General features: G+C 43.6%; 1 protein-coding gene across 7 annotated transcripts in view; it reads left to right on the top strand.

The window, feature by feature from the left end:
- Positions 1 to 21763, top strand: part of LOC110521031 (serine/threonine-protein kinase MRCK beta) — a 133497-nt gene that overhangs the window by 88705 nt on the left and 23029 nt on the right. For 6 of the 7 annotated variants that reach the window (XM_036975510.1, XM_036975512.1, XM_036975511.1 and 3 more), the window contains 7 exons: positions 5914 to 6130; positions 6587 to 6649; positions 8684 to 8925; positions 9275 to 9629; positions 11496 to 11593; positions 15373 to 15457; positions 20234 to 20351. In XM_036975510.1, the coding sequence (XP_036831405.1) occupies positions 5914 to 6130; positions 6587 to 6649; positions 8684 to 8925; positions 9275 to 9629; positions 11496 to 11593; positions 15373 to 15457; positions 20234 to 20351 (1178 nt within the window). The remainder of the gene's footprint in view (positions 1 to 5913; positions 6131 to 6586; positions 6650 to 8683; positions 8926 to 9274; positions 9630 to 11495; positions 11594 to 15372; positions 15458 to 20233; positions 20352 to 21763) is intronic. The other variant, XM_036975509.1, reaches the window with a different exon arrangement.

Raw genomic sequence — 21763 nt, 5'->3', positions numbered from 1 at the left:
TCAAAGTGCTGTACAGAAACCCAGCATAAAACCCCAAACAGCAGCAATGCAGGTGTAGAAGCATGGTGGCTAGGAAATACTCCCTAGAAAGGCCAAAACCTAGGAAGAAACCTAGAGAGGTACCAGGTTATGAGGGGTGGCCAGTCCTCTTCTGGTTGTGCTGGGTGGAGATTATAACAGAACATGGCTGAGATTTTCAAACGTTCATAGATGGGCAGCAGGGTCAGATAATAATAATCACAGTCGTTGTAGAGGATGCAACAGGACAGCACCTCAAGAATAAATATGAACAGTTTAGGGTTCCATAGCCGCAGGCAGAACAGTTGAAACTGGAACAGCAGCAAGGCCAGGTGGACTGGGGACAGCAAGGAGTCATCATGCAAGGTAGTCCTGACGCATGGTCCTAGGGCTCAGGTCCTCCGAGAGAGAGAATTAGAGAGAGCATACTTAAATTCACACAGGACACCGGATAAGACAGAAGAAGTACTCCAGATATAACAAACTGACCCTAGCCCCCTGACACAAACTACTGCAGCATAAATACTGGAGGCTGAGACAGGAAGGGTCAGGAGACACTGTGGCCCCATCCGATGAGACCCCCGGACAGGGCCAAATGGGAAGAATATAACCCCACCCACTTTGCCAAAGCTCTACACAATATTGTGCTGCTGATGCCTGGTGCCATAGCAGTCTCTTTCTGCTGTAAAGCGGAGGGTCACCAAGCATGTGGTGCAGGTGATCGGGGACTTCATCTTGCAAAGAACACAGCGACGCCTCCATGCTGTGCCCTTTTGGCCCTGAGGCACACCCATACCTGCAGAAATAAATTTGGGCAGATGAACACCTGTGGCAGGAGCAGAAGGGACAGAGGTAGAGTAGGTAGAACGTGGTGCAGTGGTGCTGCAGCCAGCAAGCTCATTGATGAGCAGTTCTCTGAAGGCTTTCTGTGAGAGGAAGGGCCTTCCACAGCTCTTAGCCATTTCCTTGTGTAGGATGAATGCATTCACCACAGCAATATCGATTAAATGATAGAAGAACGTCTTGTACCATTTCATTGTCTTATGGAGAACATTGTAATAGCCTATCAGCGCATCTGATAGGTCCACACCACCCATGCTCTTGTTGTAGTCCTTTACTGCAGTTGGAATGGGGCCATTTTTGGTGGTCCATGCCCCGGCACCGTCCTTCACAAGTCTGACGACATGATCCCTGTTGAAGGACTTGTGGATTGTTGTGCACATCACCACCTCTCTGGTATCCATCCACTTTACAAACAGCAGACAATCTTCACGGATCCATCGCATGGTCCCCCGCTCAGCCCGCTTAGGCATGTCGTTCACCTTCGTCTTCGGAAAGCCCACCCTGTTGGTACGAATGGTGCCACAAGCCCACACTTCCCGCTTCCTAAGGTCTGCAAACAGGGTAGGGCTTGTGTAGAAGTTATCCACAAACAGTTTGTAGCCCTTCCCTAGCAGTTGAAAATCCAATAACTCCATTACAGAGTCATAGCTAAGTCCCTTACCGGTAGCAAAACTGTTCTTCCCCTCATAGACAAAAGCATTGTATCTGTAGGCACACACAGAATCAGCCAACACAAACAGCTTGTAACCCCACTTGGTTGGTTTGTTTCTCATGTACTGTTTGAGGCCAATTCTGGCCTTTGAGGCTACCATCTTCTCATCTATTGACACATTCTGGGCTGGCTGAAAGTAGGTTTTGCAGGCCTCAACAGTGTTGTAGTAGAGAGGTTTTATTTTGCACAGTCTATCAAACTTTGCTGTGCCTCTCTTCTTGTCATTCCCTTCATCAACATTTGGGTCACTGATATGAAGTGTCTGTGAGAGAGCCAGAAACCTTTTGCAGGACATAACAGTCATGGGGAAAGACAGTTGGTAGAGAGATGACGTTTTCCAGTAGTCCTTCAGGCTTTTCAGCTTCACCAGCCCCATGTAGACGATCAGTGAAAGGTAGCAGAAAATGTCTGACATGGATATGGGCTTCCATGCTAGCTTTTTGCCTACTTGCTTCTTCTCCCCATACTTATTTGTGTTAGACACGAGCGAATCGACAACAGATTGGGTGAAAAACAGCTGAAAAAGCTGAAGGGGGCTGTAAGTTTGTCATACTCACCTGAGGTCCTGGCTCCCTTTTCGGCCTAAATGTTGGTTGAGGTGGCTCCACATCATCTTCTAGGACAGTGTGCCAACGCCCTTCTGTCCCTTCGTTAGCAGGTGGTACACTTCCCCTCCTCCACTTCCTTGTCAGTGCCTTCACACCTCTAGATGGCCCGGGAGGTGTGGAGCCGGAGACAACAGGTGTCCGGCTGGATGAACCAGCTTCCGTGGGGGATGGACACCTTGACACTGGGGGCTCCCATTCGGAGTCAGTGTCACTGTGAAATAAAATGTTGAGTTAGAATAGTTTCACATATGAGCCCTGTATCAACAGGTATAATAAACATATATATATATATATATATATATATATGAGTACAGCGAACATAAAGTGCTGTTCCATTTCACTTTGGCCATTGTTGTGGGCCTGCCTCAAATAGGCTATTTCATGTGGGGGTGGGGTGGAGCGGCAGACACACACATCTCGACCTGTGTTGCGATGTGTGGGTTTGCTGTTACATTCTACTCCATTCCATTTTATATATAATAGGTACACACACACACACACACACACACACACACACACACACACACACAAACATAGGCTATGGGTCATTCACATACAGTGCCTTGCGAAAGTCTTCGGCCCCCTTGAACTTTGCGACCTTTTGCCCATTTCAGGCTTCAAACATGAAGATATAAAACTGTATTTTTTGTGAAGAATCAACAACAAGTGGGACACAATCATGAAGTGGACCGACATTTATTGGATATTTCAAACTTTTTTAACAAATCAAAAACTGAAAAATTGGACGTGCAAAATTATTCAGCCCCCTTAAGTTAATACTTTGTAGCGCCACCTTTTGCTGCGATTACAGCTGTAAGTCGCTTGGGGTATGTCTCTATCAGTTTTGCACATCGAGAGACTGACATTTTTTCCCATTCCTCCTTGCAAAACAGCTCGAGCTCAGTGAGGTTGGATGGAGAGCATTTGTGAACAGCAGTTTAAAGTTCTTTCCACAGATTCTCGATTGGATTCAGGTCTGGACTTTGACTTGGCCATTCTAACACCTGGATATGTTTATTTTTGAACCATTCCATTGTAGATTTTGCTTTATGTTTTGGATCATTGTCTTGTTGGAAGACAAATCTCCGTCCCAGTCTCAAGTCTTTTGCAGACTCCATCAGGTTTTCTTCCAGAATGGTCCTGTATTTGGCTCCATCCATCTTCCCATCAATTTTAACCATCCTCCCTGTCCCTGCTGAAGAAAAGCAGGCCCAAACCATGATGCTGCCACCACCATGTTTGACAGTGGGGATGGTGTGTTCAGCTGTGTTGCTTTTACGCCAAACATAACGTTTTGCATTGTTGCCAAAAAGTTCAATTTTGGTTTCATCTGACCAGAGCACCTTCTTCCACATGTTTGGTGTGTCTCCCAGGTGGCTTGTGGCAAACTTTAAACAACACTTTTTATGGATATCTTTAAGAAATGGCTTTCTTCTTGCCACTCTTCCATAAAGGCCAGATTTGTGCAATATACGACTGATTGTTGTCCTATGGACAGAGTCTCCCACCTCAGCTGTAGATCTCTGCAGTTCATCCAGAGTGATCATGGGCCTCTTGGCTGCATCTCTGATCAGTCTTCTCCTTGTATGAGCTGAAAGTTTAGAGGGACGGCCAGGTCTTGGTAGATTTGCAGTGGTCTGATACTCCTTCCATTTCAATATTATCGCTTGCACAGTGCTCCTTGGGATGTTTAAAGCTTGGGAAATCTTTTTGTATCCAAATCCGGCTTTAAACTTCTTCACAACAGTATCTCGGACCTGCCTGGTGTGTTCCTTGTTCTTCATGATGCTCTCTGCGCTTTTAACGGACCTCTGAGACTATCACAGTGCAGGTGCATTTATACGGAGACTTGATTACACACAGGTGGATTGTATTTATCATCATTAGTCATTTAGGTCAACATTGGATCATTCAGAGATCCTCACTGAATTTCTGGAGAGAGTTTGCCTCATTGAAAGTAAAGGGGCTGAATAATTTTGCACGCCCAATTTTTCAGTATTTGATTTGTTAAAAAAGTTTGAAATATCCAATAAATGTCGTTCCACTTCATGATTGTGTCCCACTTGTTGTTGATTCTTCACAAAAAAATACATTTTTTTATCTTTGTTTGAAGCCTGAAATGTGGCAAAAGGTCGCAAAGTTCAAGGGGGCCGAATACTTTCGCAAGGCACTGTACATACAAACATACGCATAGCCAATGTGTACTTTACACATTTCATTACATTTTTATATATTGCAAATAAAATGTTTTTAAAAAAATCACAAATAATATTTTATATTATTAATTTCAAACAACGGCATTAGCAGAAACTTAGAACTTAGTTTTGGTAAGTTATAAGTTCTATGTCCTCACCGTTCAAAAAATATGTTTCCATTTTGGAGTCATAGCTATGGTCGCTAGCTGAATCTGAATCTAAAAGAAGATCTGTTTCACTGTCACGTTCAATTTCCTCTAATTTTGTCTACATTCGTATATCTAGTGGGGGCTTTCCCTGACTTATTCGCCATGATGTACGATATATAAACAGCTGAAGATGCGCATTACCAAAAAGGGCTGTGCGTCACAAACTTGGCTCCTTCTAGTATGAATGTTCAATGGCGAATGACCGTCTTTACACAGGAGTTTACTACATGGGTTGGTCTTCTAAGACATAAACGTTACCTATTGCCGTTTACCTCAGCTCATTGGCTATCTACCCAGCAAGATTTCAAGACGATCAGTGTTCATTGTGTCAAAATACAGTCAATCAATGAAACAGCGGGCAAATCTTTGGTGCACAAGGATGTCATTACTTGTCTTCAAATCGGTTTCTTTCAGTCAATACGTCCCGCGAAATGACCCATCAGGTTTGATTTGTGTTACAAACATTGTGTTACAAACAAACCAGTTGATTGCAGTGAAACCAAACATGACTGGAAAAGTCACGTTCTGTGTGGGTTATTTACCTGGAATGTGTCGTCGAAAATGGAATGAGACGGAATTCACAAAATGTTTTCGTGTTAGGCTATAAAAACGAATTATCAAACAAAAGATCATTCATTGTGTAACAATGAGCATTGGAATTCATGTTGGATTCAAACAGACGAAGATCGTCAAAGGAAAACTATTTATTTTAATGCAGTTTGTGATTGTTACGCCTGTGCTGGTTGAAATAGTTGTTTTTTATGGGGCTTTATACTCAGATAATCACATTGTATTCTTTCGCAGTAAATCATTTTTTGAACCTGACAACGCAGTTGGATTAGCAAGATTCTAGGCTTTCGATACATGTGAGACACTTGTATTTTCATGAATGTTTAATGACTATTTATGTAGGATCACCGTATGTTGTGGAATTTCAGCCCGCTACCGGGTTCCGTGCTCAGAGAGGTTAATGGTAACTGTAGTGTAATTGTGTCCATTAGGAGTGTGACACTGAACTTTGGGAGAGCAGAATCAACAAATTCTGCATCATCAAGACTGTTGCTTTGTGAGAAGGTGTTAAAGTTTGAACTCGGCCATTGTTTTGTAAATGCCAGCTAAAAAGTACCAGTGACCTGGCTTTTGCCCCAGGTGAAAGCAGGTTTTCCGAAGCCATGGCCCTGTGAAGCAACGGGTGCCGGCCCGTGTAGATGGATACAGAAAAGTCTGAGCCTTTTGGGTAAAACACTGGGGACAATCCTGTATGGAAATGCACCATTGAAGGACCCAAAGACACTTCCTGTTATTATTAACCCTCGCCTCTGTCCCAGGTGACATCATCCCTGCTGAACTCCCCAGTGTGCGCCGCCTCCCTTCTGGTGCTGGCGGAGAGCGAGGCAGAGAAGAGGAAGTGGGTTGGCATCCTGGAAGGCCTTCAGAGCATCCTGGCCAAGAACCGCCTCAGGAACTGCGTGGTGCACGTCATGCACGAGGCCTACGACTCGTCACTGCCCGCCATCAAGACCATGCTCTCCGCCGCCATCGTCGGTGAGTTGGAGAAAATGGGGAGACTGTATGTGACATTTACGTCTCACCAACACAACTGCGCTGTGTGTTTTTGTGTGTGTGCGAGGCATACGACTCGTCACTGTCTGTCATCAAGACCACACTCTCCATGATAAGTGAGTAAGGGACAGTGGGCCTCTTATCATTCGTGACCAGCGAGACATTTGTGTAAATATTTTCTTCTGATTACAGCTTTTACACAGTTTAGTAGCTGGAACAGGCAAAACAACAATATTCAAGGGTTAAATATTTGTTCAATCTCTTGTGGGTTTTATTTATGTGTTTTTCATAGAAACAAATGTACGGGATGTATTGCTATATTAGTTCCAGAATGTGTGCAGGAAAAATGGAAAGAGAGAGCGAGGGAGAGAGAGGTGTATGCAGAGAATGTGTGAGTGTCAGAGAAAGTGTGACTGTTGACTGCTCTTCTCTCTGCAGATCGAGAGCGTATCGCCCTGGGCACAGAGGAAGGCCTGTTTGTAGTGGAGGTCACCAGAGATGGTAAGAACATACGACATCAGGTCATATTCACCCATAGGCCGTTTTCACATATGACATCCGATACCATGGTATGGTTTCCTGGGTGTTTTCACAGTTTGACATTCGATACCATGGTATCGAAACCGTACCTGGCCGTTTTCACATATGACATACCATGGTACGGTTTCCTGGCCGTTTTCACATATGACATCCGATACCATGGTACGGTTTCCTGGCCATTTTCACAAATGACATCCGATACCATGGTACGGTTTCCTGGCCGTTTTCAAATGTGACATTCCATACCATGGTACGGTTTCCTGGTTGTTTTCACATATGACATTCCATTGTATGGTTTCCTGGGTGTTTTCACGGTTTGACATTCGATACCATGGTACGGTTTCCTGGGTGTTTTCACAGTTTGACATTCGATACCATGGTACGGTTTCCTGGGTGTTTTCACATATGACATCCAATTCCATGATACGGTTTCCTGGCCGTTTTCACATATGACATTCGATACCATGGTACGGTTTTCTGGATGTTTTCACATATGACATTCCATTTAATGGTTTCCTGGGAGCTTTCACGGTTTGACATTTGATACCATGGTACGGTTTCCTGGGTGTTTTCTCAGTTTGACATTCAATACCATGGTACGGTTTCCTGGGTGTTTTCACATATGACATCCGATACCATGGTATGGTTTCCTGGCCGTTTTTCACAGTTTGACATTTGATGCCATGGTACGGTTTCTTGGGCATTTTCACAGTTTGACATTCCATACCATGGTACGGTTTCCTTGGCGTTTTCACAGTTTGACATTCGATTCCACGTTACGGTTTCCTGGGCGTTTTCACAGTTTGACATTCGATACCTTGGTACGGTTTCCTAGGCGTTTTCACATATGACATCCGATACCACGGTACGGTTTCCTAGGCGTTTTCACATATGACATCCGATACCACGGTACGTTTTCCTGGCCGTTTTCACAGTTTGACATTCGATACCATGGTACCGTTTGCTGGGTGTTTTCACAGTTTGACATTCGATACCATGGTACCGTTTTTCTTGGTGTTTTCACATATGACATTTCATAGCATGGTTACGGTTTCCTGGGCGTTTTCATAGTTTGACAACCGTTTCCTGGAGCAGTTGTGAAAGTTTGACCATTCACAAGACCTGAAAATCACAGTTTCATGGTGCAATTTGCCGAGACGCTCATTCTGCATGACAGTAGCAAGCTAGCTTGTTTACAACGGGCAAAAAAGTTCCACTCAACTGGCACGTCCCGATACCTGTTACTTTGGTCCTGGATCTTGGACCCACCACAGGATTTGTTTCTACCCGAGTTCATTTACATCTCAAATGCTCTATAGTGCAGATCATCAGCTCCATTATCTGGATCAAACGGGGATATGTGAGAGCTCCCATCGAGGCTCAGATGATATGAACATAACTGGTTTTGTGCACAACAACATGCAGACTCCTCCATGCAGCTCAACATTTTTTTGAGTTCTATGATCACATGATGCTCTGCAGATGGTCATTCTATCAACAAATCTGTTGATAAGCAACTGCTTGCTAAGGTTATGGTTAGGTTTAGAATAAATGTAAGGTGTAAGGTTAGAGCTAGGGTTAAGGTCAGTAGATAGTTAGTTGAAATGTTACGGATGGACTTTCCAAATAAGTTGTTAATGGGATATGTGAGATCGCCCATAGAGGCTAAGATGATACGGAACATAATTACAAATAATTTGTTGACTGCAAGAAGCCCAAACAGATAGAATATTTGAATAACACATTCATTTTAACCCTTCTATCTATTATGTATGGGAATACGAATACTTTCCAAAATTAAAATCACTTGGAACTGATTTGATGATGATTTTATTTGGCCCTTCAAGTTTTCTGAGCAATTGTTGGACATAAGACTATAAAAACATAAAATCTGCTCCAAGTGATTTTAATTATTGTATTGGCTCACGGGCTGCCAGTTGGGGAGCCCTGCCCTACAAACTCCCCTGTTGACTCACCCCTCTCTCCCTCCTCCAGTGATCGTCCGTGCGGCTGACTGCAAGAAGGTGCACCAGATCGAGCTGATCCCAAAACAGAAGATGGTGGCCCTGCTGTGCGGACGCAACCGCCACGTGCACCTGCACCCCTGGGGGGTGCTGGAGGGGGCTGAGTCGGCCTTTGACATCAAGTTGACGGAGACCAAGGGCTGTCAGGCGCTGACCACCGGCGTGCTGCATCCTGGGGGACCCGCCTGCCTGCTGGCCGCCATCAAGCGCCAGGTATCTATTTTATTTATTTACACATGCAGGCAAATTTAGTGACTAAAGTAAAACAAAGTTAATAAAAGAGTTCCAATACAAATTGTTCAAATTACATGTGAAGGTGAAGTTGTAACTTTTATAAGAAATAGGGGGGGAAAGTCATAAGATACATCTATCTTCCCCACTTCAAAACAAACAACCTATAAAGGTAGCATCCATAAAGTCTTCATAAGAACTGCATCGATGCTTTGCATATCATTCATAAGCGAACTCATACTAGCTACATCAAAGGTGACATGAAAGGTCCTTTACATCTGCTGCTTTGCCTGAATGTATGGCAAAATGTCCCCCCCTCCACCTCTACCAGGTGCTGTGCTATGAGATCACCTGGGCCAAGCCGCACCACCGCAAGCTGTGGGAGGTGCAGGCCCCGGGGGTGGCCCAGTGGCTAGGCATGGTGCGTGAGCGCCTGTGTGTGGGCTACCCCTCGGGCTTCGCCCTGCTGGCCCTCCAGGGTGAGTCATCGCCCGTAAGCCTGGTGAGCCCCGGGGACCCGTCGCTTGCCTTCCTGGCCCAGCAGCCCCTGGACGCGCTGCACGCCCTGGAGGTGGGCACGGCCGAGCTGCTGCTCTGCTTCAGCCAGCTAGGCATCTATGTGGACCCCACAGGAAGGAGGAGCAGGGCCCAGGAACTGATGTGGCCCGCCACACCGCTAGCCTGCAGTACGTAGCGGTTTTGTTTTATTTTAAGTGGTTAAGTTGGGTTAGGCAAGGTTTGGAGAAGAAATGCAGTGGCCTTGCTGGTCTAACGGTAATGCTGCAGCAACTGGCACACACATCTATGGTTTCGGCACACGTTTGAATCCAACCTACTGCTCTTTGACACAACTTCTCCCTGTCCTTCCCCACTGTCATCTTCTATCTTAAAATATACAGTGTGCTCCAAATGTATTGTGACAATGACAATGACAATGATGTTGTTTTGGCTCTGTATTCCAACACTTTGGATTTGAAATTATACAATGACTGAAGTTAAAATGCAGACTGTCAGCTTTAATTTGAGGGTGAACCGTTTAGCACTTTTAGTACATAATACCCCCATTTTAGGGGACCAAAAGTATTGGGATAAATTCACTTACACTACCATTCAAAAGTTTGTTCACCTACTCGTTCCAGGTTGTTTTTTTTTGTTTTTTTCTACAATGTAGGATAATAGTGAAGACATCAACATGATGAAATAACACACATGGAATCGTAGTAACCAAAAAAGTGTTAAATCTAAATATATTTTATATTTGAGATTCTTCAAAGTAGCCACCCTTTGCCTTGACAGCTTTTCACACTCTTGGAATTCTTGGTTACAACTGCCACGTCTTGGTGAGACGCAGAGTCGGTGAACGGATGATCTCCGCATGTGTGGTTCCTATTGTGAAGCATGGAGGAGGAGGTGTGATGGTGTTTTACTCGTGACACTGTGTGATTTATTTAGAAGTTAAGGCACACTTAACCAGCATGACTACTACAGCATTCTGCAGCGATACGCCATCCCATCTGGTTTGCGCTTAGTGGGGCTATCATTTGTTGGCCCAAGCAAGTCCTTTTGTTATTATTGGAGTCCTTTAGTAGTGGTTTCTTTGCAGCAATTTGACCATGAAAGGCAGTTGATGTTGAGATGTGTCTGTTTCTTGAACTCTGAAGCATTTATTTGGTCTGTAATTTCTGAGGCTGGTAACTGTAATTGAACTTATCCTCTGCAGCAGAGGTAACTCAAAGTTCTTCCTTTCCTGTGGCGGTCCTCATGAGAGACGGTTTCATCATAGTGCTTGATGGTTTTTGCAACTGCACTTTCAAAGTTTTTGAAATTTTCCGCATTGACTGACCTTCATGTCTTAAAGTAATGATGGACTGTTGTTTCTCTTTGCTTATTTGAGCTGTTCTTGACATAATATGGACTTGGTCTTTTACCAAATAGGGCTATCTTCTGTATACCACCCCTACCTTGTCACAACACAACTGATTGGCTCAAACACATTAAGAAGTAAAGAAATTACCCAAATGTACTTTTAACAAGGCACACCTGTTAATTGAAATGCATTCCAGGTGACTACCTCATGAAACTGGTTGAGAGAATGCTTAGAGTGTGCAAAACTGACATCAAGGCAAAGGGTGGCTACTTTGAAGAATCTCAAATATATTTGATTTGTTTAACACCTTTTTGGTAACTACATGATTCCATATGTGTTATTTCATAGTGTTGATCTCGTCACTATTATTCTACAATGTAGAAAATAGTACAAATAAAGAATAACTCTTGAATGAATAGGTGTGTCTTGACTGGTATTGTTTGTGTATTAGTATTTTTTTCACAATGTCGGCTCCAGATAATAGTGATAGAGACACCTTGTAACAGCCTTTGTAGAATGCCTGAGTGCTTGACACCAGAAATTGTTAGCTATCCGAAGGGGCACTAAAAGACAACATTTTTATATTATTGAAACATGAAAATGATCTGGTATATTGGATCCTACAAATAGATTAAATTGTGGAGGCCTCTGTTTTTGCTCAGCGTGCCTCCTGTGTGTCCTCCAGGCTCCAACTTGTCTTACCTGACGGTGTACAGCGAGTACGGAGTGGATGTGTTTGACATCCACACCACCGAGTGGGTCCAGACCATTTCACTGAGGAAGGTAAAAGTAGCTTTTCATGGTTACCCATCCATATCGCTCCTGCCAACTGATGAGTCTGGATTTGCCTCCCTCCCCAATGATTTCTAGATTGCAAGCACATTCTCACCGTTCTGATTGGGTTGGGTTAGGCCTGAACAGGCTTACATGATGGTGTGATTAACTTTGATACTCTGATTGGTTAAATTTGTTAGAGACGATCCAATCGCTGATTAATTTTTGTACAACGCCCCTCATTTTGAAGTCACACAAATGACTTGTAGGATTGCAGTTTCAGACTAAATGTGTGTAGCGATCGATAAATTAAATTCAGGGTGAGTCATCAGGCAAAAGAGCAGCGCTGCCCGTACAACAGTCTGGAATGTCTATCTGTGTGTGTTGTGTGCGGTATGTCTAGTCTACGCTGTGTAGCTGTTAGCGACAATGCTAATGATAAATAGAAACCTGAAAAAACAAAACGAAGAAAACAGAATTTAGGAAAAAAACATAGTGGAACCAGTCAAAAATCTGGATTTTATACAGCACTACTGGACCTAGTTCACTCTTATCTATTGAATTTGTGTCAATGGCATTACCTTGCCCATTTAGAACAATGGTTCTGGTTGAACATAATGCTCTATTTCATGTGTTGGAATTATTTTTGATTAGTGGCAAAAAAAAATCATCCTTGCCTGCATGCAGAAGTGAGGTCTGCATTTTCTTGTGCATGTCACTAGATGTATTGTGAAATTACATTGTTGCCTTTGTGTCCCCCACTGCATGACTGCCTGTTGAAAGTACACGAGTGCCCCTGCATGGACATGCGGTGTAAATGCACCAATGACGTTAAAATGAATCTGTCACCTGTGTCTGCTTGTACAGTCGTGGCCAAAAGTTTTGAGAATGACACAAATATAAATTTTCACAAAGTCTGCTGCCTCAGTTTGTATGATGGCAATTTGCATATACTCCAGAATGTTATGAAGAGTGATCAGATGAAGTTCAATTAATTGCAAAGTCCCTTTTTTTGCCATGCAAATGAACTGAATCCCCCAAAAATATTTCCACTGCATTTCAGTCCTGCCACAAAAGGACCAGCTGACATCATGTTAGTGATTATCTCGTGTTAACGAGGACAAGGCTGGAGATCACTCTGTCATGCTGATTGAGTTCGAATAACAGACTGGAAGCTTCAAAAAGAGGGTGGTGCTTGGAATCATTGTTCTTCCTCTGTCAAACATGGTTACCTGCAAGGAAACACGTGCAGTCATCATTGCTTTGCACAAAAAGGGCTTCACAGGCAAGGATATTGCTGCCAGTAAGATTGCACCTAAATCAACCATTTATCGGATCATCAAGAACTTCAAGGAGAGCGGTTAAATTGTTGTGAAGAATGCTTGTCCGGAGAAGACAAGGTGAGCGCTACCATCAGTCCTGTCATGCCAACAGTAAAGAAACCTGAGACCATTCATGTGTGGGGTTGCTTCTCAGCCAAGGGAGTGGGCTCAGTCACAATTTTTGCCTAAGAACACAGCCATGAATAAAGAATGGTACTAACACATCCTCCGAGAGCAACTTCTCCCACCCATCCAGGAACAGTTTGGTGACGAACAATGCCTTTTCCAGCATGATGGAGCGCCTTGCCACAAGGCAAAAGTGATAACTAAGTGGCTCGGGGAACAAAACATCGATATTTTGGGTCCATGGCCAGGAAACTCCCCAGACCTTAATCCCATTGAGAACTTGTGGTCAATCCTCAAGAGGCGGGTGGATAAACAAAACCCCACAAATTCTGACAAACTCCAAGAATTGATTATGCAAGAATGCGCTGCCATCAGTCAGGATGTGGCCCAGAAGTTAATTGACAGCATGCCAGGGCAGATTGCAGAGGTCTTGAAAAAGAAGGGTCAACGCTGCAAATATTGACTCTATGCATCATCTTCATGTTATTGTCAATAAAAGCCTTTGACACTTATGAAATGCTTGTAATTATACTTCAGTATTCCATAGTAACATCTGCCAAAAATATCTAAAGACATTGTGGCAGCAGACTTTGTGAAAATTAATATTTGTGTCATTCTCAAAACTTTTGGCCATGACTGTATGTACTGAGTGTACAAAGTAGAGGTCGACGATTAAGATTTTTCAAGCCGATACCGATTTATTGGAGGACCAAAAAAAGCCAATACCAATTAATCTGCCGATTTTAAAAAAATAAATACAAAATATTTTTTATTTTTTTATATTTTATATCTTTTTTTTATTATGATTTAAAAAATATATATATATTCAGTATTGTTGTAATTGTCATTACAAATATATATATATATATATATATATATATATATATATATATACAACAATACTGAATGAACTTTTATTTTAACTTAATATAATACATCAATAAAATCAATTTAGTCTCAAATAAATAATAAAACATGTTCATTTTGGTTTAAATAATGCAAAAATAAAGTAAAAGTGCAATATTTGCCATGTAAAAAAGCTAACGTTTTAAATTCCTTGCTCAGAACAGATGAAAGCTGGTGGACTCCTTTTAACATAAGTCTTCAATATTCCCAGGTACGAAGTTTTAGGTTGTAGTTATTATAGGAATTCTAGGACTATTTCTCTTTCTACCATTTGTATTTCAAATACCTTTAACTATTGGATGTTCTTATAGGCACTAGTATTGCCAGCCTAATCTCGGGAGTTGATAGGCTTGAAGTCATAAACAGCGCAATGCTTGAAGCACAGCAAAGAGCTGCTGGCAAATGCAGGAAAGTGCTGCTTGAATGAATGCTTATGAGCCTGCTGCTGCCTACCACCGCCTACCACTAGCTAGCAACTTACCTTGGCTCCTTGCTGCACTCACGTAACAGGTAGTCAGCCTGCCGTGCAGTCTCCTCGTGAAGCGCAATGTAATCGGTCATAATCGGTATCCAAAAATGCCGATTACGGATTGTTATGAAAACTTGAAATTAGCTCTAATTTATCGGCCATTCCGATTAATTGGTCGACCTCTAGTACAAAGCATGTCAGACTGACCAGGTGAAAGCTATGATCCCTTATTAAATCCACATAAATCAGACACCTCTGTGGAAAGCATTGGAGTCAACATGGGCCAGCATCCCTGTGGAATGCTTTTGACACCTTGTATTGATGAATTGAGGTGGTTCTGAAGGCAAAGGGGGTAGGGTGCAACTCAATATTAGGAAGGTGTTCTTAATGTTTTGTACACTCAGTGCCATGTGTCGATATGGTGTTATAGCCTGTAAGATATTCATGAGCAGGCTAAATTAAATGTGTGAACAGGTGATCCACTACACACATTTGATCTTGTCACATATTTAGACACATTGGCATTCAAAACTCACTTAGGCAGATTCATAGATTCTCACACACACACACACACTTGTACACAGCCACATCCCTCCAACTCCTGGAGACCTACAGTCCTGCAGGTTTTCACTCCAACCCTAATCTAGCTCAGCTGATTCTAATAATTAGCGGGTTGATAAGCTGAACCAGGTTAGTTAGAACTGGGTTGGATTGAAAACCTGCTGGAGGGTAGCTCTCCAGGAACGGGGAGCCGAATGCCCCATCTTGGTGAGTGTATGAGAGGATGTGTGTTCTAATCTCGGGTGAGTGTTAAAAAGTGTGTGCACCCATGAGTGAGAAGAGTGTTAGTGTCTTTGTGCACTTGTGTTTTTACGCATCATGTGCATGTTTATGCCCCTTCATGCATGTATGAATGTGTGCATTTGTAGTGTGGATTGGTGTAACCCATGTCCCTGCCCCCTCAGATAAGGCCTCTAAATGTGGAGGGCAGTCTGAACCTGCTGGGCTCCGAACAACCACGCCTCATCTACTTCAGCAACAACTCCACAGGTACAAATACACCTCAATATACTCACTGACTTACATATGGCCCAATACACCACTATATCTCAATGTCAGTTAAGAACAGGGACGGTGGCCAGGGATTAAAAATACAAATAAATTAAATACAAATATAGGACAAAACACACATCACGACAAGAGACAACACAACACTACATAAAGAGAGACCTAAGACAACAACATAGCATGGCAGCATGGCAGCAACACATGACAACACAGCATGATAGCAACACCACATGGTAGCAGCACAAAACATGGTACAAACATTAATGGGCACAGACAACAGCACAAAGGGCAAGAAGGTAGAGACAACAATGCATTACGTGAAGCAGCCACAACTGTCAGTAAGAGTGTCCATGATTGAGTCTTTAAATGAACAGATTGAGATAAAACTGTCCAGTTTGAATGTTTATTGCAGCTCGTTCCAGTCGCTAGCTGCAGCGAACTGAAAATACGAGCGACCCAGGGATGTGTGTGCTTTGGGGACCTTTAACAGAATGTGACTGGCAGAATGGGTGTTGTATGTGGAGGATGAGGGCTGCAGTAGGTATCTCAGACGGGGAAGTGAGGCCTAAGAGGGATTTATAAATAAGCATCAACCAGTGGGTCTTGCGTCTGGTATACAGAGATGGACAGTTTAAACGGGGGAATAGAGTGCAGTGATGTGTCCTACGAGGAGCATTGGTGGCAAATCTGATGGCCAAATGGTAAAGAACATCTAGCCTCTTGAGAACACCCTTACCTGCCGATCTATAAATTATGTATCCGTATTCTAGCATGGGTGGGATCTGAATCAGGGTTTGGCAGCTGGAGTGAAAGAGGAGCGATTACGATAGCGGAAACCAAGTCTAGATTTAACCTTAGCCTGCAGCTTTGATATGTGCTGAGAGAAGGACAGTGCACCGTCTAGCCATACTCCCAAGTACTTGTATGAGGTGACTACCGCAAGCTCTAAACCCTCAGAGGTAGTAATCACACCTGTGGGGAGAAGGGCATTCTTTTTACCAAACCACATGACCTTTGTTTTGGAGGTGTTCAGAACAAGGTTATGGGTAGAGAAAGCTTGTTGGACACTGAGAAAGCTTTGTTGTAGAGCATTTAACACAAAATCCGGGGAGAGGCAAGCTGAGTATAAGATTGTATCTGCAAATAAATGGATGAGTGAGCTTCCTGGTGCCTGAGCTATGTTGTTGATGTAAATTGAGAAGAAAGTGGGGCCTAGGATTGAGCCTTGGGGTAATCCCTTGGTGACAGGCAGTGGCTTAGACAGCAGATTTTCTGACTTTTTTCTGACTTTACAACCATCTCCACAGAGGAACTCTGGATTTGTCAGAGTGACCATCGGGTACTTGATCGCCTCCCTGACCAAGGCACTTCTCCCCCGATTGCTCAGTTTGCCCGGGTGACCAGCTCTAGGAAGAGTCTTGGTTGTTCCCAACATCTTCAATTTAAGAATGATGGAGGCCACTGTGTTCTTGGGGACCTTCAATGCTGCATAAATGTTTTGCCTGCAATGACAACAAGCTCAGTCCGATGATGCTGTGACACACCGCCCCAGACCATGACGGACCCTCCACCTCCAAATCAAACCCGGTCCAGAGTACAGGCCTCGGTGTAACACTCATTCGTTTGATGATGAACGCGAATCCGACCATCACCCCTCGTGAGACCAAACCACGACTCGTCAGTGAAGAGCACTTTTTGTCAGTCCTGTCTGGTCCAGCGACGGTGGGTTTGTGCCCATAGGCGACATTGTTGCCGGTGATGTCTTGTGAGAACCAGCCTTACAACAGGCCTACAAGCCCTCAGTCCAGCCTCTCTCAGCCTATTGTGGACTGTCTGAGCACTGATGGAGGGATTGTGCGTTTTTTCGAATGTACTGATTCTGTGCCGGTGTTACACGTGGTCTGCCACTGCGAGGGCGATCAGCTGTCTGTCCTGTCTCCCTGTAGTGCTGTCTTAGGCGTCTCACAGTACGGACATTGCAATGTATTGCTCTGGCCACATCTGCAGTCCTCGTGCCTCTTTGCAGCATGCCTGTCCTCGTGCCTGACCTCATGCCTCCTTGCAGCAAGGCATGTTCATCCAGTTGAGCAGGGACCCTGGGCATCTTCTTTTTGGTGTCTTTCAGAGTCAGTAGAAAGGCCTCTAGTGTCCTAAGTTTTCACAACTGACCTTAATTGCCTACCGTCTAATTCTGTTTCTTAACAACTGTTCCACAGGTGCATGTTCATTAATTGTTTGTGGTTCATTGAACAAGCATGGGAAACAGTGTTTAAATCCTTTACAATGAAGGTCTGTGAAGTTTATTTGGATTTAATTTTTTTATCTTTGAAAGACAGGGTCTGAGTTTATATCTGTTCGATCCTTTCCCTGTAGGTTTTACAGACACTCCCCACCACTTGGACGTAACCCTTCTAATTTAGTGTATCCTGCACGCGCAACCCATGTGGAGTTCCAGGTCTCTGGCAGCGTTAGGAACTGCTCTACAACATCCCTAGAGTACCTCACACAGGAAGTGGTGCAGATCCTAATCCAGGCATTTGTCCTCTCCTGTCTGTACTACTGCAACTCTCTGTTGACTGGGCTCCCCGCTTGTGCCATCAAACCCCTGCAACTTATCCAGAACGCAGCAGCCCGCCTGGTTTTCAGCCTTCTCATGTTCTCTCATGTCAACCCGCTCCTCTGCACACTCCACTGGCTTCCAGTCGAAGCTCTCTTCCACTACAAGACCATGGTGTTTACCCCCAGAACAGCAAGAGGAACTGCCCCTCCCTACCGTCAGGCTACGCTCAAACCCTAAACCCCAACCCGAGCACTCCGTTCTGCCACCTCAGTTTCTTGGCCTTCTTGGCCTCCCTATGGGAGGGCAGCTCCCACTGCCCAGTCCAAGCTCTTCTTTGGCCTGGCACCCCAATGTTTGAACCGGCTTCCCCCTGAAGTTAGGACAGCAGAGTCCCTGCCCTTTTTCCGAAAACATCTGAAACCCTACCGCTTCAAAGAGTACCTTAGATAATCACCCCACTCACTAAGTCGCTCTGGATAAGAGCTTCTGCTAAATGATAAATATAAATGTAAAAGTGTGAGTGTCTGAACTAGCCATCATTGTTTCCTCCACACCTTGCCTCTCCTTGAAGAGTGCATTAGAAAGTGCAATGTGCTTTGAGATGCAGGTGAGGAATGGAGGAAACAAGGAAAGAGTCTTAATTACATTGAGTGACCTCTGACCTTCTCATCTAATGGGTTTTAAGGAGACGAGGAGTGAGGAGGTGACAAATCAAGGAAATGCAATTTAGATTATTCCAATGAGAGAGGAAGCAAGTCTTTGACAGCTATTACCATTTTGTTGACTGTGCTAGACTGACTGACTGAGTTACCATAATACCCATGGCCTGTCCAGAAACAATCCCTAGCACCTACTGCCCAGAGTCTAGACACTTGTGGAGATCTGAGCTGGATTGATGGATGGTGACATGTGCCCTCTGGTAGACTCAGTGAAATTGTGGCGGTGTTGCTTACACCTGTCCAAATCTGTCAGATCTCCACAAGTGTCTAGGGGTTAGGGGGTTGTTTCTGGACAGGACCACACAACGATTCAGGTGTGTGGTTCACGTACATCATGACACTTGAGGCATTGGTTGTGTGTTTCATTCCATTGCTATAAAGTAAAACTGCAAAGAATGTAGCAATTGGCTTTTTGTCCTGAATACAGAGTGTTATGTTGGGGGCAAATCCAATACAACACATTACTGAGTACCAAGCATAGTGGTGGATGCTTCATGTTATGGGTATGCTTGTAATTGTTAGACTGGGGAGTTTTTCAGGATAAGAAATAAAGGGATTGGAGCTAAGCACAGGCAAAATCCTAGCGTCAAACCTTTTTCATTCTGCTTTCCACCAGACACTGGGAGATTTATTCACCTTTCACCAGGACAATAACCTAAAACACAAGGAAATATCTACACTGGAGTTGCATACCAAAAATACAGTAAATGTTCCTGAGTGGCCGAGTTAGTTTTGACTTACAAATCTACTTGAAAATCAATGGCAAGATCTGAAAATGTTTGTCTAGCAATGATCAACAACCAATTTGACGGAGCGTGAAGAATTTCGAAAATGTTTCACAATGCAGGTGTGGAAAGCTCTTAAGCGTCTTACCCAGAATGACTCACATCTGTAATCACTGCCAAAGGTGCTTCTACAAAGTATTGACTCAAGGTTTGGAGATACTTATGTAAATGAGATATTTCTATTTCATTTTCAATGCATTTGCTAACATTTAAAAATAGTAAATCAAGGGGTATGAATACTTTCTGAAGGCACTGTATACAGTATCCCCAAATACACTCACCTACACCTTAAAGGTAGACTCAATGAAATGACGTTGCCGTGAGCAGCCCCGCAGATATTAAGATGAGCGAGATGCATGACTTCACTCTCACACAGTCACACACAGTATCTACCCATGTGCGCGGGTTGGCTTCACACTACTACAATGTGGAAGCCAGGAGGAGAAGTTGAGCCTCGCGCTTCAACACTCTTAGTTGTTGAGGAAATTGACCCCCTATGCTATTTTTCTTTCTGCATATACACCATATCGCTGAGTCTACCTGTAGTATACTTACTAACTACTGACCCCTCAATGCCTTAACTCACTACTACCTCCTCAGGCACAACTACACCTATACACAATATAGTAATTAACGAATCCTCAGGAGCATTTCGCTCTCAGTACAGCTTCTCAATATAGTCTCTCTCCTCCAGAAGGTGACCTGGCCATCCCGGAGACGTCTGACAACAGTAAGAAGCTGATGATGAGGACGCGCAGCAAGAGGAAGTTCCTCTTCAAGGTCCCCGAGGAGGAGAGACTTCAGCAGAGGAGGTATCCTTTTTTCCAATCCTTTTTATACTTGAATTGCCTTTTGGACTGTGAAGCAGTAAAGTAGAGCGGGGAGACAGAAAGTAGGGGCATAGACAAGGGAGGTGGAGTCTGGGCTTGAACCACAGTCGCCAGGAGGTTTTTTGTGGTCCGGAGTCGAGAGCGCTACTGCTCGACCAGACTCCAGCATCAAAGGAGGTAAATTTACTCTGTTCACTCATCATTATTATACCTTTCATACTAACATGTTTTTCTGGAAACCATCATAACGCCAACTTTTTTCCGCCTTTTCTTTATATGTGACCGACCTGCTCGATTCGGTCTTATGTAGCAAAATTTGAAATGGTCTTTTTTTACATTGGATAAAAGTAGAGACTCTGTATATCAGACACTACAGTTGCGGAACAATGGGAAAGTAATTCTGCTTTGGAAGTTGATGAACTTGTAACCGAACTTTTGAGAAAATGGCTATAACTAGCTCTGAGATGAATAATATTACTACACAGGTCATACACATAATGTTAGCTAGCTAACAGTACGCTTTAACTTGAAATGAAAACGACTTTCTGACACGACATATAATATCTGAAAAATGTAGCTAGCTAGACTATTACCCATATACATGGATGGACGCTTCTTCCTCTGTCACGGATGCCACGGTTGCCCTTAGTTTGAAGATGTAATCTGGAAACAGGTGTTTTATACAACAGCCTTCTCTGTGTTCTCTTTTTTTTTTTACTCTTTCTGCATATTTGCAATCAAACGTCAGAATTTTCTCCATATCCTTAGCTATCTTACTTAATCCACTGATTTCAAAACTCTGTCCTCCAGAAAGTGGAGAGCTACACTTTTGCAGTTCTACTACGTGTTATCTTTCAAACAGCAGCGTTAGAAAGGATTACCTACACATACTGACCACTTCATATTCTAGACAGAAGTGTGCTACATGGCAAACCAATCCAAACTCCTCTCTAGGCATGTCCAGCCCACCCATTATGTCAGCCAATCATGGCTAGCGGGAAGGTTCCTGTCTTTTTACGTGGCTAAACCGACTTGGCTCGTAATTTAACAATTTTATTCGTATTTACAGATGGCAGTTGACATGTTCCGGAAGGCATTTCTGATTTTTAAAAATATAATAATTACATTAAAATGGCTCTCCTGTGAAGTAGTGATGCGCAACACACGCCTAGTTTCCTGAAACTAGTCACATACCGGTATCAAAGCCGAAACCTTTATTTCCGCCAAACGACATAGTAATCAATTCGGTGAAGTTCTGCCTGCGGCTTAGTATGTAACATTGGCACGCACAACACTCTTAAACTCTTGATGGTTGCTAAGGGGTACCCATTAATCATCCTCCTGCCAGTTCTAAACTTTGCAAGGCATGTCACTTCGCCCATCTCTTCTCATAG

Source organism: Oncorhynchus mykiss, chromosome 4 (genome assembly GCF_013265735.2).
Source record: "Oncorhynchus mykiss isolate Arlee chromosome 4, USDA_OmykA_1.1, whole genome shotgun sequence".
In the NCBI taxonomy this organism is placed as follows: domain Eukaryota; kingdom Metazoa; phylum Chordata; class Actinopteri; order Salmoniformes; family Salmonidae; genus Oncorhynchus; species Oncorhynchus mykiss.
Note: the sequence above shows the minus strand (reverse complement) of the source record. Positions and strands in the feature narration are given on the sequence as shown.